This window comes from Xenopus tropicalis, chromosome 3 (genome assembly GCF_000004195.4).
Source record: "Xenopus tropicalis strain Nigerian chromosome 3, UCB_Xtro_10.0, whole genome shotgun sequence".
NCBI classification, from domain to species: domain Eukaryota; kingdom Metazoa; phylum Chordata; class Amphibia; order Anura; family Pipidae; genus Xenopus; species Xenopus tropicalis.
In genome coordinates, this window is record NC_030679.2 from 128,127,655 (window position 1) to 128,147,018 (window position 19,364).

At 42.5% G+C, this 19,364-nt stretch overlaps 2 protein-coding genes across 2 annotated transcripts; both read right to left on the bottom strand.

Moving 5' to 3' along the window:
• Positions 1 to 2,414: 2,414 nt before the first annotated feature.
• Positions 2,415 to 3,167, bottom strand: LOC116409548 (olfactory receptor 2T10-like). The gene has a single exon (XM_031898225.1). The coding sequence runs from the start codon at positions 3,165 to 3,167 to the stop codon at positions 2,415 to 2,417; it is 753 nt and encodes a 250-aa protein (XP_031754085.1).
• Positions 3,168 to 18,072: 14,905 nt separating this feature from the next.
• Positions 18,073 to 19,029, bottom strand: LOC116409549 (olfactory receptor 13-like). The gene has a single exon (XM_031898226.1). The coding sequence runs from the start codon at positions 19,027 to 19,029 to the stop codon at positions 18,073 to 18,075; it is 957 nt and encodes a 318-aa protein (XP_031754086.1).
• Between the last annotated feature and the right edge of the window lie 335 nt (positions 19,030 to 19,364).

Sequence of the window (19,364 nt, forward strand, 5' to 3'; positions counted from 1 at the left end):
AATTAAAGTTGCCGAGATAATTGGGCCGGAATCCAGTGTGAGTTAGCCCAAAGGCCCACAGGCTTGAGCAATCATAAACAAGGCCCTTGGTATGTTTTAGAATTCCCTTTTCTTATCAGCTTTTCCATTGGTCTTCTTTTCTTAGTACAAAAGGGAATACAGGCTGGTTTGTTAAATATTTGACCTCTTCTTCAATTTTTTCAGCTTTCCGATAAGGGTTTCAGTTAAAACTAGTATTGCCCTGTGAGGCTACAATTTTATTATTCATTTTTATCACTTATCTTTCTGCTACTCATTTCCAGTCTGGTGTTGCTTCCAGTGTTCCCCACTAGTGATGAGCGAATCTGTCCCGTTTCGCTTTGCCGAAAAATTCGCAAATCTTTCAAAAGATTTGCAAAACAGCGGAAAATTCGCAAAACAGCGAAAATGTCATCCGCGGCTATTCTTTTGTCGCCCGCGGCTATTCTTTTGTTGCACAGCTATTCTTTTGTCACCCGTGACTATTCTTTTGTTGCGCGGCTATTCTTTTGTCGCCCGCGGCTATTATTTTGTCGGGCGGTGAATTTTTCCGGGCGGAATTTTTTAATCCGTTTCGCAAAATAATCCGCCAATGGTGAAACGCGGAAATTTGCTGCAAATCCATGCCTGGTGAAACATTTCGCCCATCACTATTCACCACTGTTTGGGTGACATCTTCTCCCGATTCTTTAGTTGCAAGTGTTCCGGGCCTGTTAATGCAGAGGAACCCTGTAGTTATCGTCACCTCCTGAATAGGTGGCAGCTCCAGGGTTCCATCAATAGGTGCAGCAGCATCTGATTCAGAACAGAAGGCCTGAAAGACTGAGATAAAAGGGCAAGGACTGAATTTTGACAGAATTACCTTAAATGAAAGTGGTTTTATGCACAACTATCCGTGGGGAAAGTGCATATTTTTCTACAGTATAGATTATATTCACCAGTGTTCTAATATTTCTAACGCCTGACCTGTTCTTAACAAATACGTTTTGTTGAGGGGAAATTTTTGGTTTATTAATGAAATCTTTCTATATGAAGATGGTACAGATACATTTTACAGCATAATTGCAGTCTCCAGGGGTAGCTGCATGTGATGCAATTGTGGCCCATGTGTTGAAATTGATGCAGTTTTCCTTGCACTGCCAAAATTGCCTGATCGCGATAATTTAGATGCAAGTGTGCTGCTCCTATTGACACAGCAATGGGAACCCTACTGCCATCTTCAGCTCCAGGGCTCCCCTGTGTCTTAATCAGGAGTAAGGCAGTGGTGTCAAGCGCTACTATGTGAAAGTGCAAGGAGAGCCTTTTGACACAAGTACCTTGCATAACTGACTTGTGGTAAAAAGATTTAACAAAAAATGGTGTCTCAATATTCATCAATATTTCAGGGAGTACAAAGCTTCCTTATTTTTTCACAATTTTGTTTTGTTGAAAAATGTTATAAAATTCAATAAACTAATTTCCATAGCAAAGGGAGATGGTTTGACAGGCTTCATTATCTCTCATCTACTATCCAGTATCTTCACAAAATCTGCTCTACCTAGGGGAAAATACCATGGGATATAAGGCCTTGGGGGAGACCTTTTACTATGGAATTTGGGGCAGAATCTGAAATATTGAGCTTGCCTATTTGAGCTGATGATGTATTATTAAGGTCATCTATAGAGGCAAATAAATGATTTCTTCTACTCTACTTATGTCACAGGAATGAATAAAAAGGTGACGTGTTTTTCAGGCAAATGTAATGTTCCCCAAATGTCAGTTCATTTTGGATGTTTTAAAAAGCCATAAACTTATTTAGATTTAATAAAAGTGGGTTTTTGCGTGGATCCAAATTGATCCAATGTGGATTGTGCTATTCCGTATTATCGTAGAACTACAGAGCATCAAATGGTGTGTTGTTGTGCTTCAATTTGTCATCTGCAAAAATCCCCAAATCACATGGCTGACCATCTGACCAATGAGATTTTGCCATTCCATAGTATCAGAGAGCTACTTGGCAGGAAATTGTGGCAAAGGACATTGCAGTCACCTAGGAGTGTGCAAAGCTGCTGAGCTTCAACCTACCATCCTGTTACCCTTAAGCAACATTCCAGCCAATGACATTGTGCCATGATTTTGTATCCAAGAACTACCCAGAAGTGCATTGTTGAAAAGTAGAAACTATATAAGCACAGGTTTTAGGGTGGTGAGCTTGGTTATACTATTTGACCCAAAAATGCCTGGTTTACAAGGCAATGCTGGGTACTAACACACTGGTCAGATAGATAGATGTGGCACCTCACATGTCAGGAAAAATCATATTGGTTCACTGGGGCAGAAAAATCACTGAACATAAAGAATTGTGTCTATATATGAATTAAAATAATTATTAGCATCAAAAATCACATATTTTTGGTTTATATCAGATTTATGATATGTTTAATGGCATTAATAATGTCCTTGTTCCTCAAGCTATACACTAATGGGTTTAACAGGGGAGTGACAGCCACATACAGCAGAGACAGCAGCTTATCCATTTCTTGGGAATTCCCAGAATCAGGTTTCATGTACAAACTTATACACGTCCCACAGAACAGAAGCACAACTGTGAGATGGGAGCAGCAGCTGGAGAAGGTCTTGAGTTTTCCTGCTGAAGTTCGGATCTTTAAGGCAGAAGAAATAATGTTTCCATAAGAGATCAGAATCAAACCAAAGGGTAAGAAACCAAAAATTACACATAGTATAATTATTACAATTTTAATGTATGTAGTGTCGCTGCAAGAAAGCTCCAGAATTGTTTTGAGGTCACAAAAGAAATGATTGATTTCAAGACGATCACAGAATAATAAATTAGAAATGAGCCAACAATACATAAATGAATTGGTAGCACCAATAAACCAAGACACAGAGGCAAGAAGAACACAAACACTTTTCTTCATGATGAGAGAGTAGCGCATGGGGATACAGATGGCTACATAGCGATCATAAGCCATGGAGGTCAGGAGGAGGAATTCTGTTGTAACACATGATGCATAGAGATAAAACTGAGTCATACAGCCCAGGAAAGAAATGCTGTTGTCTCCTGTTATAGTGATGGCCAGAAACTTTGGCAAGATGGCAGTGACATAGACAATGTCTTGGACAGACAAGTTGCAGAGGAAAAAGTACATTGGAGTGTGCAGGCGGGGCACCAAACATACAAGTGCAGTAATGATAAGGTTTGCACATACAGTTAGACTGTACATCAGTAGCACCAAAATGTAGATAAGACACTGTAATTTCTCATAACTCAGAAATGCCAAGAGGTGGAATTCCATCTTTAATGTGACGTTTCTTGCTTCATTTCTAGTCATACTGCTTCCTCGAGATAAAAACATACATTGACTGCTACCTTGATCTGACCATACTGTCTCTTTGAAGATGCTCTGGTACAGCTTTGGAATAAATGGTAGAATCCAACACAGAAATAACAAGAAAGCAATTAGGTCACCAGTACTAATATGAAGTCTTGTTCTTGTGACCACTGATTAGGCATCTACTTCTGTGATGTTATGGTTCTTACTGCCAATATGCAATCATTTAAGCCAAGAACCTGTGTAGCTCTAGTTGTTTCCACAGCTTTAAAAAAGAACTGTAAGGCACATAAGGGACATAGGAGCCTCTTGTGGAAGAATCCCCATTGACTGATTAGCACAATAATATTTTTCTTTTTTAAGTGAAATTTGCCTGCATAGAATTGAGTATATGTGAAATAGTAATTACTTTTACTTAATTTTTGTTTTACCATACCAAGACAGCCTTTGAAGTAAGTGGTCTATGTACTGAGAACTCAGTCTGGTAAACTGGCAGGTAAAATTTGAGTGAAGGCCCTATTCTTTTCCCTATTCCAAATTTGCACCCAAAACACAATACACATTTTAACCCTACTCTTTATATCTTTCATAAAGCTTCACTTCTTGCCTATTGGATGTGGTTTATTATTTTTCCTGTGTTGATGTATTTTTTACTGCTATTTTAGTTTCTTGGGCTCTATTAGTATGTATGATCTTTTTAATAAGTATGAGCCTGTTTTTAGATTAAGCAAATTATGAAAAAAAGAAGAATCAAGTGTGGGGCTGGGGTGCCAAGGGCTCACTAGAGAACCTTAGACCATCTCTCTCCAAATTAATTTTCTTTCTCTCTTCACTTACATTAGCATCTAATTGCTGTAAGATTGGACACTGGATGTCAGGTTTTCTACTGGACCCAGAAAGTACCATTACAACAGTGGGTAAGATTCAAAACCACTGTTCTTAATAATAATATGTATCTCAGGCACACATGTTGGAACCAGAGGGAGGGCACGGAAGTTGTGTTTCCTCCAAAAGTTCTGGCCAATACAGAATATCAGGGAAACTTTAACCCGGAAAGAGAAACAGCCCCACCCTTGAACACTGAACAAACCCAGCCCAGTGTTAAAATCAACTTATAGTCCCTTCTCCAAGTAAATGTGTGCAAACCATTACCCTCCTTGTTTTATGTTGCAGAACGTACTGCTCCTGCTGTAATACCTATCTAAGTAGGTATATGCACAAATGTTTACATTGACAATCTGTCTACCTGGCAGTGACATAGTAACATAGTGAGTTAGGTTGAAAAAAGACATACGTCCATCATGTTCAACCATAATGCCTATATATAACCTGCCTAACTGCTAGTTGATCCAGAGGATAGTGAGTGGTAGCAATCACCTGGAGAGTGAGTGCTACCAGGACATATTACATTTCAACAGTTCCTCCTAACACCAATGAATATGTCAAAATCCTATACAGTCCTTCTGAAATTCATTCCCTTTCACAATGCAACACAGAAACTGATTTTCATCCTTTTGAATTTTATAGTTACAAAAGAGATTAAAACTCATTTAGGCTAATTTACAAATAGATTAGTAGTAAATGATCTGCCTGATCCATGATTTTCAGTTTATATTTTATCATGCTCAGTGTTGGGAATGTAATACCTGGTGCAGAGTTTGCTCCAAGTCTTATACCCTACATAGCAACCAGTAATCTATTGGTCCATTGGCTTAATTCTTCAGCACAAGGTTCACAATGTTCTTCCAAGTCAGCCCAGTATGGTTGCCAACCTCTTGCCAAAGCCAAAATAATATATAGAAAAGTGTGCATATTGTGCCAATCCACATTTTTCATTCCAGATATACATTACCAATTGTAATCAAAGATTCTGGATGAGATACACAGTTATATAAAATATGGAAAATTATATATAAACATCTGCTGACCTTTAAAGTACATAAGTATGCACTGTGACTGCACTCATTACACTCCATAAAAGTTTTGATAGACTGTAACCAAACATTAACAAAACATATGTAAGTGTAAAACTATAGGAGATATATTACTTAACAACCAACAGCTCCCCAATGTCCAAGTACAAAGGTAGGTGGGTAGGGGAAGTATAACTGCATTGGGTGCCTTAGCTGTCAGCTAACAAAAGGAACAATTGATTTCTTGATGATCACAGAATAGTATATTAGAAATTAACCAGCAATACATGCATAATTCTGTTGCACTGACAAGCAAAGTAATAGAAGCAAGAAGAACACACACGTTTTTCATGATGATAGAGTAGCACATGGGGATACAGATGGCTACATAGCGATCATAAGCCATGGAGGTCAGGAGGAGGAACATTTCTACTAGTAAACTTTAGAAATGTATGGGTCAAAATAAAACCCCAACTGGCAGCCTTATCTGCCAATATAGAACCTGCACCAAAGCTAATTTTCTTACACAAAACTGATAAAACGCGAGTGACACCACAGTAAAAGAGGCCAATGGGTTGAACAGGGGAGATGCTAAGGCAAAAGGTCACTTTCCCATTTCTGCACAGGTAACATTTACTTGCTGCAAGAATCCAGTCAGTTTCAGGCTCAATCTGCTCATTACTAAATAGGGGCACATTTACTAACCCACGAATCCGAATTGGAAAAATTCCGATTGGAAAACGAACATTTTGCGACTTTTTTGTATTTTTTGCGATTTTTTCGGCGCCTTTACGACTTTTCGGAAATTGTCGCAACTTTTTCGTTACCATTACGATTTGCGCGAAAAAACGCGAGTTTTTCATAGCCATTACGATTTGCTCGTATCTTTTCGCGACTTTTTCGTATTGAGCGCTCATAAGCGGCGGGCGAAACTTTCAGACTTAGCATGATTTTGGAAGCCTTCCATAGGACTCAATGGCACCCTGCAGCTCCAACCCGGCCCAAGGAAAGTCTCCCATAGGGCTCAATGGCACTCTGCAGCTCCAACCTGGCCCAAGGAAAGTCTCCCATAGGGCTCAATGGCACTCTGCAGCTCCAACCTGGCCCAAGGAAAGTCTCCCATAGGGCTCAATGGCACTCTGCAGCTCCAACCCGGCCCAAGGAAAGTCTCCCATAGGGCTCAATGGCACTCTGCAGCTCCAACCCAGCCCAAGGAAAGCCTCCCATAGGGCTCAATGGCACTCTGCAGCTCCAACCCGGCCCAAGGAAAGTCTCCCATAGGGCTCAATGGCACTCTGCAGCTCCAACCCGGCCCAAGGAAAGTCTCCCATAGGGCTCAATGGCACTCTGCAGCTCCAACCCGGCCCAAGGAAAGTCTCCCATAGGGCTCAATGGCACTCTGCAGCTCCAACCCGGCCCAAGGAAAGCCTCCCATAGGGCTCAATGGCACTCTGCAGCTCCAACCCGGCCCAAGGAAAGCCTCCCATAGGGCTCAATGGCACTCTGCAGCTCCAACCCGGCCCAAGGAAAGTCTCCCATAGGGCTCAATGGCACTCTGCAGCTCCAACCCGGCCCAAGGAAAGTCTCCCATAGGGCTCAATGGCACTCTGCAGCTCCAACCCGGCCCAAAGGAAAGTCTCCCATAGGGCTCAGTGGCACTCTGCAGCTCCAACCCGGCCCAAGGAAAGTCTCCCATAGGGCTCAATGGCACTCTGCAGCTCCAACCCGGCCCAAGGAAAGTCTCCCATAGGGCTCAGTGGCACTCTGCAGCTCCAACCCGGCCCAAGGAAAGTCTCCCATAGGGTTCAATGGCACTCTGCAGCTCCAACCCGGCCCAAGGAAAGTCTCCCATAGGGCTCAATGGCACTCTGCAGCTCCAACCTGGCCCAAGAGTTTTCATAGCCATTACGACTTGTGCGAAAAAATGCAAGTTTTTCGTAGCCATTACGACTTGCGCGAAAAAACGCGATTTTTCGTAGCCATTACGAAAGTTGCGCAAAATCTGCCGATTTTTTTCGTAGCGGTAAAACTTAAAAGGCGCGACTTTTCGCGCAAGTTTTAACGCTACGAAAAAATCGCCAGATTTTGCGCAACATTCGGAATGGCAACGAAAAAGTCGCGACGATTTTCCGAAAAATCGCAAAATACCGATCATTACGAAAAAAACGCAGCGAAATGTTCATTTTTAATACAGTAATTTTCTGCAAGTATTGGCGTGTATGGCTAACATGGCGTGCGTTCATTTGCGCGACTATTTATATTTGGCTACAAGTGATTAAATGTTTCGCCAGGCATGGATTCGCAGCGAATTTTTGGACGTGCATTGAATTTTTTCCGGGCGGATTTTTTCATGCGTTTCGCAAAACAATCCGCCAATGGCAAAACGCATGAAAAAATTCGCCACGCTAAAATTCACCGCACATCCAAAAATTGATACAAGCGTAAAAAAATAATAGTCACGGGCAACAATTTTTTTTCCCGCACAACATTTTTGCCGTTTCGTTGATCTTTCGAAAGATTTGCTAATTTTTCACTAAAGAAACCAGAACACATTTGCTCATCACTAGTGGCTACTATTTATGAGCATCTACTATTTATATGCTACCATTTATATGTGGCTAATATTTATATACACCATTTATATGCGGCGACAATTTTTATACACTATTTCTATGCTACCATTAATATGCGGCGACTATTCGCGTAATTTAGCGCATGTACCGGCAAATACCGCATTGAAATAGTCTTTCGCGAGTTAAATAACAATTGCAATATCGCGCGTAAAAAAGCGCAAGTATACTTATAGTGAATTGTGCGAAACATCGCCAAAATTAAGCCGCGGTAAATATTTTAGCGCACAATAAAAATAGCGCGCGTTTTATCGCACTTTAGTGAATCAGGCCCAAAGTGTTTTGTGCTAAGACCAGAAAGCTCATTTTCATTCTCCTTTAGACCATGTTTGTTGTATCTCCCACATGCCTTTTGGCAGACTTAGAATTGAATTTGATCATTCTTTTTAGCATTAGTTTTCTTCTTGACCATTTTCCATAAAGCACAGCTTTGTATTATGCCCGGGTATAGTTGTCCCATTGAGAGTTTTTTCCATCTCATCTATGGATTTCTCCAGCTCATTCGGAGTTACCAGTGCCCTCTTCTCACTAATGCCTTTTTTTATTTTTGAATTAAAGTGGTCTACTACAACAGAACCACGACTCTTAGATGAGAGCATCAGCTTTGCATAAACTACTACTTCTTATATTGCTGGCACACATACAAGACCTATCCTCACACAGGGGCAAAACACTTTTAACTGTGCCAATATCCTTCCCATGGCAATCTACTCCCAGGTATGCTCACAGGGGATGGCTCATTGGAGTTTATAGGGCTGATATTTTACACAGTGGTGTTTGTCACCTTCTGAATATTGTGCAACTAAGCAGGTAGCAGGTTGTTCATTCAGTGCAGGTCTTTGTTCCTGAGTTTAGCAGGGTCAGCACTCAACCTGCTCTCTTAGACAGTCTCTCTCTCTGGTGGGAGTGGCTGTAGGGAGATCTCTTTAGATTCTAGGCCCACAGTCATTTTTTGGCTGCTTCCAGGTCCTCCTCCAGGTTACAAAACAACAACCAGAACTGCACATTTTATCTTAGCCAGCAAAATTACTCCTTGGGTGAACTGTATGAGATAGGAAGTGCATAGCTCTGATTGCAGCCTTGTGCTAAGCTTCCGGTATGTTAGGTTCTTGCATTACTTGGGCAATAGACTTAATATTTTATTGGTAAAATGAGATATTAAATCTAGTCGAAAAGCTTCTAGCTTCCTGATAACAAAAAAAAAAAAAATTCAGTTATGAGTTATTAATAAGACCAAGGGGCACATTTGCTAATCCACGAATCCCGAATGGGAAAAATCGGATTGGAAACAAAATTTCCTGGCCATCCTCCGTCAACATAAAAAACACTTACTGATGGGTTTCCCCTGCTGGTTCCCAGCCTGGACAGAAGAAATGGTTAATTTTACAAGGCTATAAGTCCCTCCCCTTCCTGGGTCCCAACAGTCTTTTTCTTCTGTCCCAGCCTGGGTTCAGATTACTCTCCAAGTTTTTTTAATATTTTTTTTTTTTTAACCTGTTTTTTCTTTTCTTGCAGGTAGAAAGTAGCGACTTACCAGATTACCGGGCACAGTTCTCCTGGCTCTCTCTGCCCGTAGCCCCTGTCCTGCATGGCAACAGCGTTGCCTGGAAGGGGAGTCCCTTGCTGGATTGCAGGGACTGTTGTGCTGCGATTCGCAGCTCCTCTGTGCGCTCGGCGCTTCCGGGTTTGCGTGGCGCCGTTTGATGACGTCACGCCGACAGTTTAAAGCCCTTAGCAGCCGGTCCTCTCGCGCCCTTGCTTGCTGCCTTGGCGTGCTGCAGAGATGGAACCGGCTGCCTCCAAGAGGAACGCTCCTAGGGCTGAGTGAGTACAGCTACATCTCCCCTTCGAAAAGAGCCCTATACTGTTTGCTAAAGCAGCATTATTTTATTTGTCTTGCAGTGTTTCTGCCCCTGTGGATGAGCCCACTAAAAGGAAAGACAAACAGGAGTCTGAGAGACGCTGTAAAGCCTGTCACAAGCCTGCCCTTAAAGATAAACGGATTTGTAAAGACTGCCTGTCTGAGTTAATGTCTAAAGAGTTTGATTCTGCAGTTAAGGATACAGAAGCACCTTCAACTTCTTCTTCCTTTCCAAGCCAGCAGTCTCTCATGCTATGGATCAAGGAAGCAGTTTCACAAACTCTTAAAGAGACAGTACAAGCGACTTCTGAAACTCCTATGGAAAGCTCAAGTTCCATTCCTCAGGAGATTTCTTCTGATGAGACTTCCTACTCTGAAGAGGAGGAAACTGGAGAGGAGATTTCTGTGTTTGACCAGAGGCACTTAAGTTCCTTAATTAAGGCGGTTAAGCGAACCCTTAATTTAGAAGAGGCGGAGCAACCATCTACATCACTCTTATTTAATAAAAAGAAGAGACCGGTGTTCCCTATTCATAAAGAGGTGCAGGAAATGATTCAGTTGGAGTGGGCTAAAATATCCAAAAGAATTCCAGTAGAAAGAAAGATTGAGAAGCTTTATCCTTTTGGGAACGATATCCAAGAGATTTGGAATACACCTCCTTCAGTGGATGCCCCAGTAGCTAGACTCTCTAGGAAGACGGCTTTACCTATTGACGATATATCTGCTCTGAAACACCCTATGGATAGGCGTATGGAGACTGAGCTCAAAAAGTGCTATTTGTCTTCCGGTGCGGCATGTAAGCCTGCGGTCGCACTCGTCTCAGTGACCAAAGCTCTTTCCATATGGGCTGAGAATTTGGAGCAAGCAGTTAAGGAGAAGACTCCTAGAGATAAGATCCTAGAAGGTCTGGAGGACTTCAGGCTAGCTTCTAATTTCTGCTTAGAAGCGGCACTTCATCTAGTCCAACTCTCTGCTCGGTCCATGTCCTTTGGAGTAGCAGCACGGAGAGCCTTGTGGGTCAGATCCTGGTTTGCCGACACAGCCTCTAAGAATTCTCTCTGTAAAATGCCCTATGAGGGCAAGCGTTTATTCGGTAAAGCTCTGGATGATATAATATCTAAATCCACTGGAGGGAAGAGCACTTTTCTCCCACAGACGAGGCGCTTTCGTGAGTCTTCCAGAAAGCAGTCAGACACTTTCTTCAAGCGAAGAGACGATGCAAGATCTTACCGACCAGGAAGACATTATAGATCGTCTACTTGGTGCTCAGGACAGAGTGCTTTCTTTAAGTCCCCAAAGGTCAAGACACCTAGATCCCCCAGGCCCTCAGCTAAGCAATGACGGTTTACCTGTCCAACCTCTAGTTGGGGCAAGGCTGCTCATTTTTCAAGAGGTTTGGACTGCAGAAATTCGAGATGCCTGGGTAATCTCCACAGTGCAGAGAGGTTATCGTCTAGAATTCTGTCACTTACCACTTATAAATCATTTCATTCCTACCGCTTTACGTCGCGATTCTCAAAAAAGAGAATTTCTTTTCCAGTATGTACAACAGCTCCTTCAAAAGCAGGCTATTGCTCCAGTTCCACCACAAGAGGAAAAAAGGGGTTTTTACTCCCCTCTCTTCTTAGTGACCAAGTCTACAGGAGATCTACGCCCCATTTTGGATCTCAGAGAGATAAACAAGTTCCTAAAGCGGCAAACTTTCAAGATGGAAACATTAACAACCATAAGGGAGATGGTTCGTCCGGGGGATTGGCTTGCATCCCTGGATCTGAAGGACGCATATCTGCATATCCCTATAGCTCAGGAGCATCAGAGGTTTCTTCGATTCTGCCTCCAGAACCAGCATTATCAGTTCCGGTGCCTCCCCTTCGGCCTAGCCACTTCACCCCGTACTTTCACAAAGGTATTAGTTGTGATTATAGCCAAGCTAAGAAGAGAGGGTATAGAAATATACCATTATCTCGACGACCTTCTCCTGGTGGCAAGGAATGCAATTACCTTACAGGCCAATCTCCTGAGGACCATGGAAGTTTTGGAGAGATTCGGTTGGATCCTGAATCTGCCCAAGAGCCATTTAACGCCGTCGCAGAAAATGATCTATCTGGGAGCTCAGATAGACACTGTTTTGGGGCTACTGTCTCTGCCCAGAGAGAAGATAGACCATATTGTTCTTCAAGTTACCCAATTCAGAAAGAAAACTGCCATATCAGCAAGAGGATTCATGAGCATGTTGGGCCTCTTAACATCTACGATCGGGCTTGTCAGGTGGGCCAGATGGAGGGTGAGACCTATCCAACTCTCTTTTCTAGCCCAATGGGGTTCAGTGACCCAGAATTGGTCTCAGATGATTCGAATTACTGCGAAATGCAGGAAGCAATTATCCTGGTGGATGGTCCCCAGCAACCTTCGCGGAGGTCTACCCCTACAGAGTCCAGATTGGATAGAACTCTTTACGGATGCCTCGGGCCTAGGCTGGGGAGCACATCTCCTGAATCTCTCATCCCAAGGCAGATGGATAGAGGATCTTTCGGCAGTCCCCTCCAACATCCTGGAACTCAGAGCGGTGTTCCAGGCACTTATTTCCTTCAAGGAGATTCTCCAGGGTTCTGCAGTCAAGATAAGAACAGACAATGCTGCGGCCGCAGCCTACATCAGAAGACAAGGGGGAACCAGAAGCAGGTCCCTATTCAACGAAGTTCTCCCCATCATGGAGTGGGCTCAGCGTCACCTTTTGGACCTAACAGCCCAGTATATTCCGGGGATAGAGAATGTGGAGGCGGACTGTCTCAGCCGGCAAATCTTCCTCAAGGGAGAATGGGCATTGAACCCGAGAGTATTCGCCTGGATTGTCAGCATCTGGGGATGCCCAGAAATAGATCTAATGGCAACTCACCTGAATACCAAACTCCCGACATTTTTTTCCAGAGTCCCTTGTCCAGGGGCAGCAGCAGTGGATGCTTTATCGCAGAATTGTTTGCTTACATCTTCCCTCCAATTCCAGTCATTCTGAGAGTCCTATTGAAGATCCGTTCAACAAGAATGATAGTCATTGCAATCCTTCCGGATTGGCCGAGAAGGCCATGGTATCCCTTGCTGAGGAGCCTTTAAGTCTCGCACCCGCTATGTCTACCGAGGACCAGAGATCTTTTGATGCAGGGCAGATGGGAACACCCAGACCCGGTGAATCTCAGTCTAAAGGCCTGGAAGTTGAGAGGCGGATCCTGAAATAATTAGGGTGCTCAGAGGCAGTTATCAATACACTGGTTAAGGCCAGAAAGAAAGTAACCATGTCTAAATACCATAAGGTGTGGGACTCCTTCTGTTCCTGGGCAGTGAAAAGGTCCCTAGATCCTATGCTACCGTCGGTAGTGGACATTTTAGATTTTCTGCAGGCCGGGCTTGAAAGAGGCTTAGGCTTAAGCACACTCAAGGGTCAAGTGTCCGCTTTATCAGCCATTCTGGAAAGGAAGTGGGCCAGAGATCCGCTAGTGGAAAGATTCTTCCAAGCAGTAAACAAGATACGGCCTCCAACAAGAAGCATATGTCCGGCCTGGGATCTTCCACTCGTTCTTAAAAGTCTATCTCTGCCACCTTTTGAACCTTTCAGCGAAGGTACAATCTATACAGCCCTGACGGATTGCACCTCAATGGAAGGGGGTCTGCTGTGCTAGGGGAGAGAATGGTTAAGAGGTTGGAGGAGTGTTTAAACTAGACAAGGGGGGGGTGGGTGAGCTAGAATTCCATGGGAAAATTAGTGTAGACGGGGTAGGGGGACTAGCAAAGGGTTGTGGGGGAGGAGTGAGGGGGGCATATAGTTTACCAGATAAGGAGCTTCCGTTACAAGGAAAGCAGTCTCATAATTGCCTTAGCTCTAATTCTCCCTTAGCTAATGTAAACATCAGAGGGAGAAGTAATAATCTCCGCTGCATGCTGGCTAATGCGCGTAGCTTGTCGGGTAAATTAGGGGAGCTGCAAGCTATTGCATGTATTGAAAATTATGATTTAATAGGTATCACTGAGACCTGGTGTGATGATAAATGCGACTGGGCTGCGAATTTAAATGGGTATACGCTTTTTAGGAGGGACAGAGAGATTAAAAAGGGTGGAGGGGTTTGTCTTTACGTAAAGTCAGACTTAAAGCCATGTAATAAAGACATTACCAATGAAAACGTGGAATCTCTTTGGGTAGAAATTTCAGTAGGGCTGAAGGTCACAAAGAAAATGATCATTGGTGTATGCTATAAACCACCCCGTATAGATGAGGGGGATGAGGCCCAGCTATTGTTGCAAATGGAGGAGGCTTCAAAACTGGGTCAAGTTGTTGTTATGGGGGACTTTAATTATCCGGACGTTGACTGGAGTAATGGGGTGGCTAAGTCAGAAAGAGCTAGTAGGTTTGTAAATATGCTAAATCACAACTTTTTATTTCAGGCGGTTCAAGAACCCACTAGGAATGACTCTATTTTGGACCTGGTGATTTCTAATAATGCTGAACTTATCTCTAACATTTGTGTGGGTGAGCATTTGGGGAACAGTGATCACAACATGGTCTCCTTTGAGATAATGCTGCAGAGACAGCGCTATAAGGGAGTAACTAAAACGCTCAATTTTAGACGTGCAGACTTTGCCAGTATAGGGGCATCTCTGCAATGTGTCAACTGGGAAAGGCTTTTCATGGGGTTAGACACAGAAGGAAAATGGAACATCTTTAAAACATTGCTTTGTAGGTATACACAACAGTATATCCCCCTTGTAAGCAAGGAGAGGCATCGCAAAGCAAAACCTTTATGGCTGAATAAAAGTGTTATTGTCGAGGTTGGTAAGAAAAGACGTGCTTTTAGGGCACTCAAGTTAGCTGGGACAGCGGAAACTTTCATCAGGTACAAGGAAGCAAATAAAGCATGCAAAAAAGCTATCAGGCAAGCTAAAATAGAGATGGAAAGGGATATTGCAGCTAGGAGTAAAAAGAATCCAAAATTATTTTTTAATTATGTGAATAGTAAAAAAATGAAGCAAGAAGGGGTGGGAACCTTATTATCACGGGGGGGTACGTTGGTTGATGAAAACGGGGAAAAAGCTGAAATTTTGAACTCTTATTTTTCATCTGTCTATACATCTGAGGAGCCAGATAATGAAGGCTTCCCTTGTAATATGCCCAGTTCTAGTAATTTAGCTACTGACGCGTGGGTCACTCGGGAGGAAATTCAAAAGAGACTTGAACATGTAAAGGTAAACAAAGGTCCAGGGCCGGATGGGATTCATCCCAGGGTATTAAATGAGCTGAGCGCTGTGATTGCCAAACCTCTTCACTTAATTTTTCAGGATTCATTGAGGTCTGGCATGGTGCCAAGAGACTGGCGGATTGCTAATGTGGTGCCGTTATTTAAAAAGGGATCCCGTTCTCAGCCTGAAAACTATAGGCCTGTTAGTCTGACATCAGTAGTAGGAAAACTTTTGGAAGGGGTAATAAGGGATAGGGTACTTGAATACATTGCAGTTCACAATACTATTAGTTTGTGCCAGCATGGTTTTATGCGTAACAGATCTTGCCAGACTAATTTAGTCGCCTTTTATGAGGAGGTGAGCAGGAACCTTGATGCTGGAATGGCAGTTGATGTCATCTACTTGGACTTTGCTAAAGCGTTTGATACAGTACCTCACAGAAGGTTAATGATCAAATTAAGGAATATTGGCCTAGAACATAATATTTGTAATTGGATAGAGAACTGGCTGAAGGATAGAGTACAAAGAGTGGTTGTAAATGGAACATTTTCTAATTGGACCAGTGTGGTTAGTGGAGTACCGCAGGGGTCAGTCCTTGGGCCTTTGCTTTTTAACTTGTTTATTAATGACCTGGAGGTGGGCATAGACAGTACTGTGTCTATTTTTGCTGATGACACTAAATTGTGCAAAACTATAAGTTCCATGCAGGATGCTGCCGCTTTGCAGAGCGATTTGACAAAATTAGATAACTGGGCAGCAAACTGGAAAATGAGGTTCAATGTTGATAAGTGCAAAGTTATGCACTTTGGTAGAAATAATATAAACGCAAACTATCTACTGAATGGTAGTGTGTTGGGGTTTCCTTAATGGAGAAGGATCTGGGGGTTTTTGTAGATCACAAGTTGTCTAATGCCAGGCAGTGTCATTCTGTGGCTACTAAAGCAAATAAAGTGCTGTCTTGTATAAAAAAGGGCATTGACTCAAGGGATGAGAACATAATTTTGCCCCTTTATAGGTCCCTGGTAAGGCCTCACCTTGAGTATGCAGTGCAGTTTTGGGCTCCAGTCCTTAAGAAGGATATTAATGAGCTGGAGAAAGTGCAGAGACTGCAACTAAACTGGTAAAGGGGATGGAAGATTTAAACTATGAGGTGAGACTGTCGAGGTTGGGGTTGTTTTCTCTGGAAAAGAGGCGCTTGAGAGGGGACATGATTACTCTGTACAAGTACATTAGAGGGGATTATAGGCAGTTGGGGGATGTTCTTTTTTCCCATAAAAACAATCAACGCACCAGAGGTCACCCCTTTAGATTAGAGGAAAGGAGCTTCCATTTGAAGCAGCGTAGGTGGTTTTTCACGGTGAGGGCAGTGAGGTTGTGGAATGCCCTTCCTAGTGATGTGGTAATGGCAGATTCTGTTAATGCCTTTAAGAGGGGCCTGGATGAGTTCTTGATCAATCAGAATATCAAAGGCTATTGTGATACTAATATCTACAGTTAGTACTAGTGGTTGTATTTATAGTTTATGTATGTGAGTGTATAGATTGGTAGGTGTGGGTTAGGTGTGCTGGGTTTACTTGGATGGGTTGAACTTGATGGACACTGGTCTTTTTTCAACCCTATGTAACTATGTAACTAACTATGTAACTATGTATGTGTCCTGTTGGTTTATGACTCTTAAGACCTTTTTTCTGGTAGCACTGACATCGGCCCGAAGAGTTTCTGAACTTCAAGCCCTTTCAGTTGATCCCCCATATACAGTTTTTCATGAGGAAAAGGTGGTGCTAAGACCTGTTCTAAGTTTCCTACCTAAGGTGGTATCTAAATTTCATATCAACGAACCAATTAGTTTACCTTCCTTGAGTCCTCCTGTGACCTGTCAGGACCAGTCATCTACCCTAGATGTGAAGGATTGTCTAAAAGCCTACATCGGTAGAACTGAGAGCATCAGAAAGTCTAGAAGACTGTTTGTCATCCCAGCAGGGAAAAGAAAGGGAGAAGCAGCTTCTAGATCAACATTAAGTTCTTGGATCGTCAAGACAATCACTAAAGCTTATGAGGAGCAGGGCAGAGCACCGCCTGAAGGAGTAAGGGCTCACTCTACTCGAGGTGTGGCGGCCTCATGGGCAGCAGAGGCAGGAGTATCTTCAGAGATGATCTGTAAGGCAGCAACCTGGGTTACTCCAAACACGTTCATTAAGCATTATAAGTTGGATGTTTTGTCCAAATCACAAGCCCAGTTTGGGCAATCTATTATTTCTTCAGCTATGTCTGTAAATTAAAAAAAGTTAAGCATGATTTGACTCCCTCCCTTATTCACTTAATTGCTTGGGTATAACCCATCAGTAAGTGTTTTTTATGTTGACGGAGGATGGCCAGGAAAGGAGAAAATTATTTCATACTTACCGAAATTTTCTTTTCCTGGCCATCCTCCTGGTCAACATACCCACCCAAATCTGGGACTTTATAATCAGACTGTTGGGACCCAGGAAGGGGAGGAACTTATAGCCTTGTAAAATTAACCATTTCTTCTGTCCAGGCTGGGAACCAGCAGGGGAAACCCATCAGTAAGTGTTTTTTATGTTGACCAGGAGGATGGGCAGGAAAAGAAAATTTCGGTAAGTATGAAATAATTTTCTCCTTTTTTCGTCGCTGTCGCGTTTTTTTCGTATTTTGTGCGATTTTTTCGTCACCATCATGACTTTATCGTATTTTGCACAACTTTTTCGTTGCCATTTTTCCGTTGCCATTTTTCCGTATTGAGCAATTGTAAACGGCGGAAAAACCAATCCGATTTTTTCGCAACGGCGATGAAAAAGTCGTGGAAAATATACGATAAAGTTGTAACGGCGATGAAAAAGTCGCGCAAAATACGAAAAATCGCGACGCAACGAAAAACTCGCAAAAATACCGATCATTAGGAAAAAAACACATTCGGACGCTTTCGGTCCGTTCGTGGATTAGTAAATGTGCCCCCTAGTGTTCTGTTTGCAAAATTTGGGGACTAGAGACAATTATATATATAAAATATATTGTATATTTCATATATTTATTTGCAATTAAAAAAAATCAACACATTTTCTACATCTTTTTGTCTAAAGTGGGTATTTGCAACAGCAATATAGATTTCTGATATTTTTAATGGCATTAATAATATCCTTGTTCCTCAAGCTATACACTAATGGGTTTAACAGGGGAGTGACAGCCACATACAGCAGAGACAGCAGCTTATCCATTTCTTGGGGATTCCCAGAATCTGGCTTCATGTACAGACTTATACACGTCCCACAGAACAGAAGCACAACTGTGAGATGGGAGCAGCAGCTGGAGAAGGTCTTGAGTTTTCCTGCTGAAGTTCGGATCTTTAAGGCAGAAGAAATAATGTTTCCATAGGAGATCAGAATTAAACAAAAGGGTAGAACTCCAATAACTACACATGTAACAATCATTACATTTTGAATGTTTTCAAAGCCAGTACAAGAGAGTTCCAGTGTAGCTTTCAACTCACAAAAGAAATGATTGATTTCTTGATGATCACAAATGAGTAAATTAGAAATTAACCAACAATACATGAATGAAACTGTGACACCAATGAACCAAGAAATAAAGGCAAAAAGAACACAAACACTTGTCTTCATGATGAGAGAGTAGCGCATGGGGATACAGATGGCTACATAGCGATCATAAGCCATGGAGGTCAGGAGGAGGAATTCCACTGAAACACATGTTCCATAAAGAAACATTTGCGTCATACAGCCCAGGAAAGAAATTCTGTTGTCTCCTGTTATAGTGATGGCCAGAAACTTTGGCAAGATGGCAGTGACATAGACAATGTCTTGGACAGACAAGTTGCAGAGGAAAAAGTACATAGGAGTGTGCAGGCGGGGCACCAAACATACAAGTGCAGTAATGATAAGGTTTGCACATACAGTTAGAATGTACATCAGTAACACCAAAAGGAAGATCAGGATCTGTAGTTTTTCATGACTCAAAAATGCCAAGAGGTGGAATTCTCTCTGTAATGTGCTGTTTCGTGCTTCATTTTCAGTCATGTTGTGTCAATGGGGAAAGAAAAGCAATGACTTTGTACATGTAAGGACACTGTATCATGCAAAGGTCATCTCAGCAATTCAACCCCTTGGCCTAATTTTCTATTTGAGAACATTAATTGCAAATCATTGGCCTACTGATCTACTATCAGGCCATCTGGCTTTCCATTCATTGTAGATGTAGCTCCTTATGCCCAAACAGACTCACAGACATCAGTAACCATGAGATATCCAATACTGCACATAATTGAAATCAGGCAAGTGGGACTGAAGTTTTTTTAGTTTGATTAGCCCATTACCGGTTAGAAAAAGAAAACAAACATCTGATTGTTTGATAG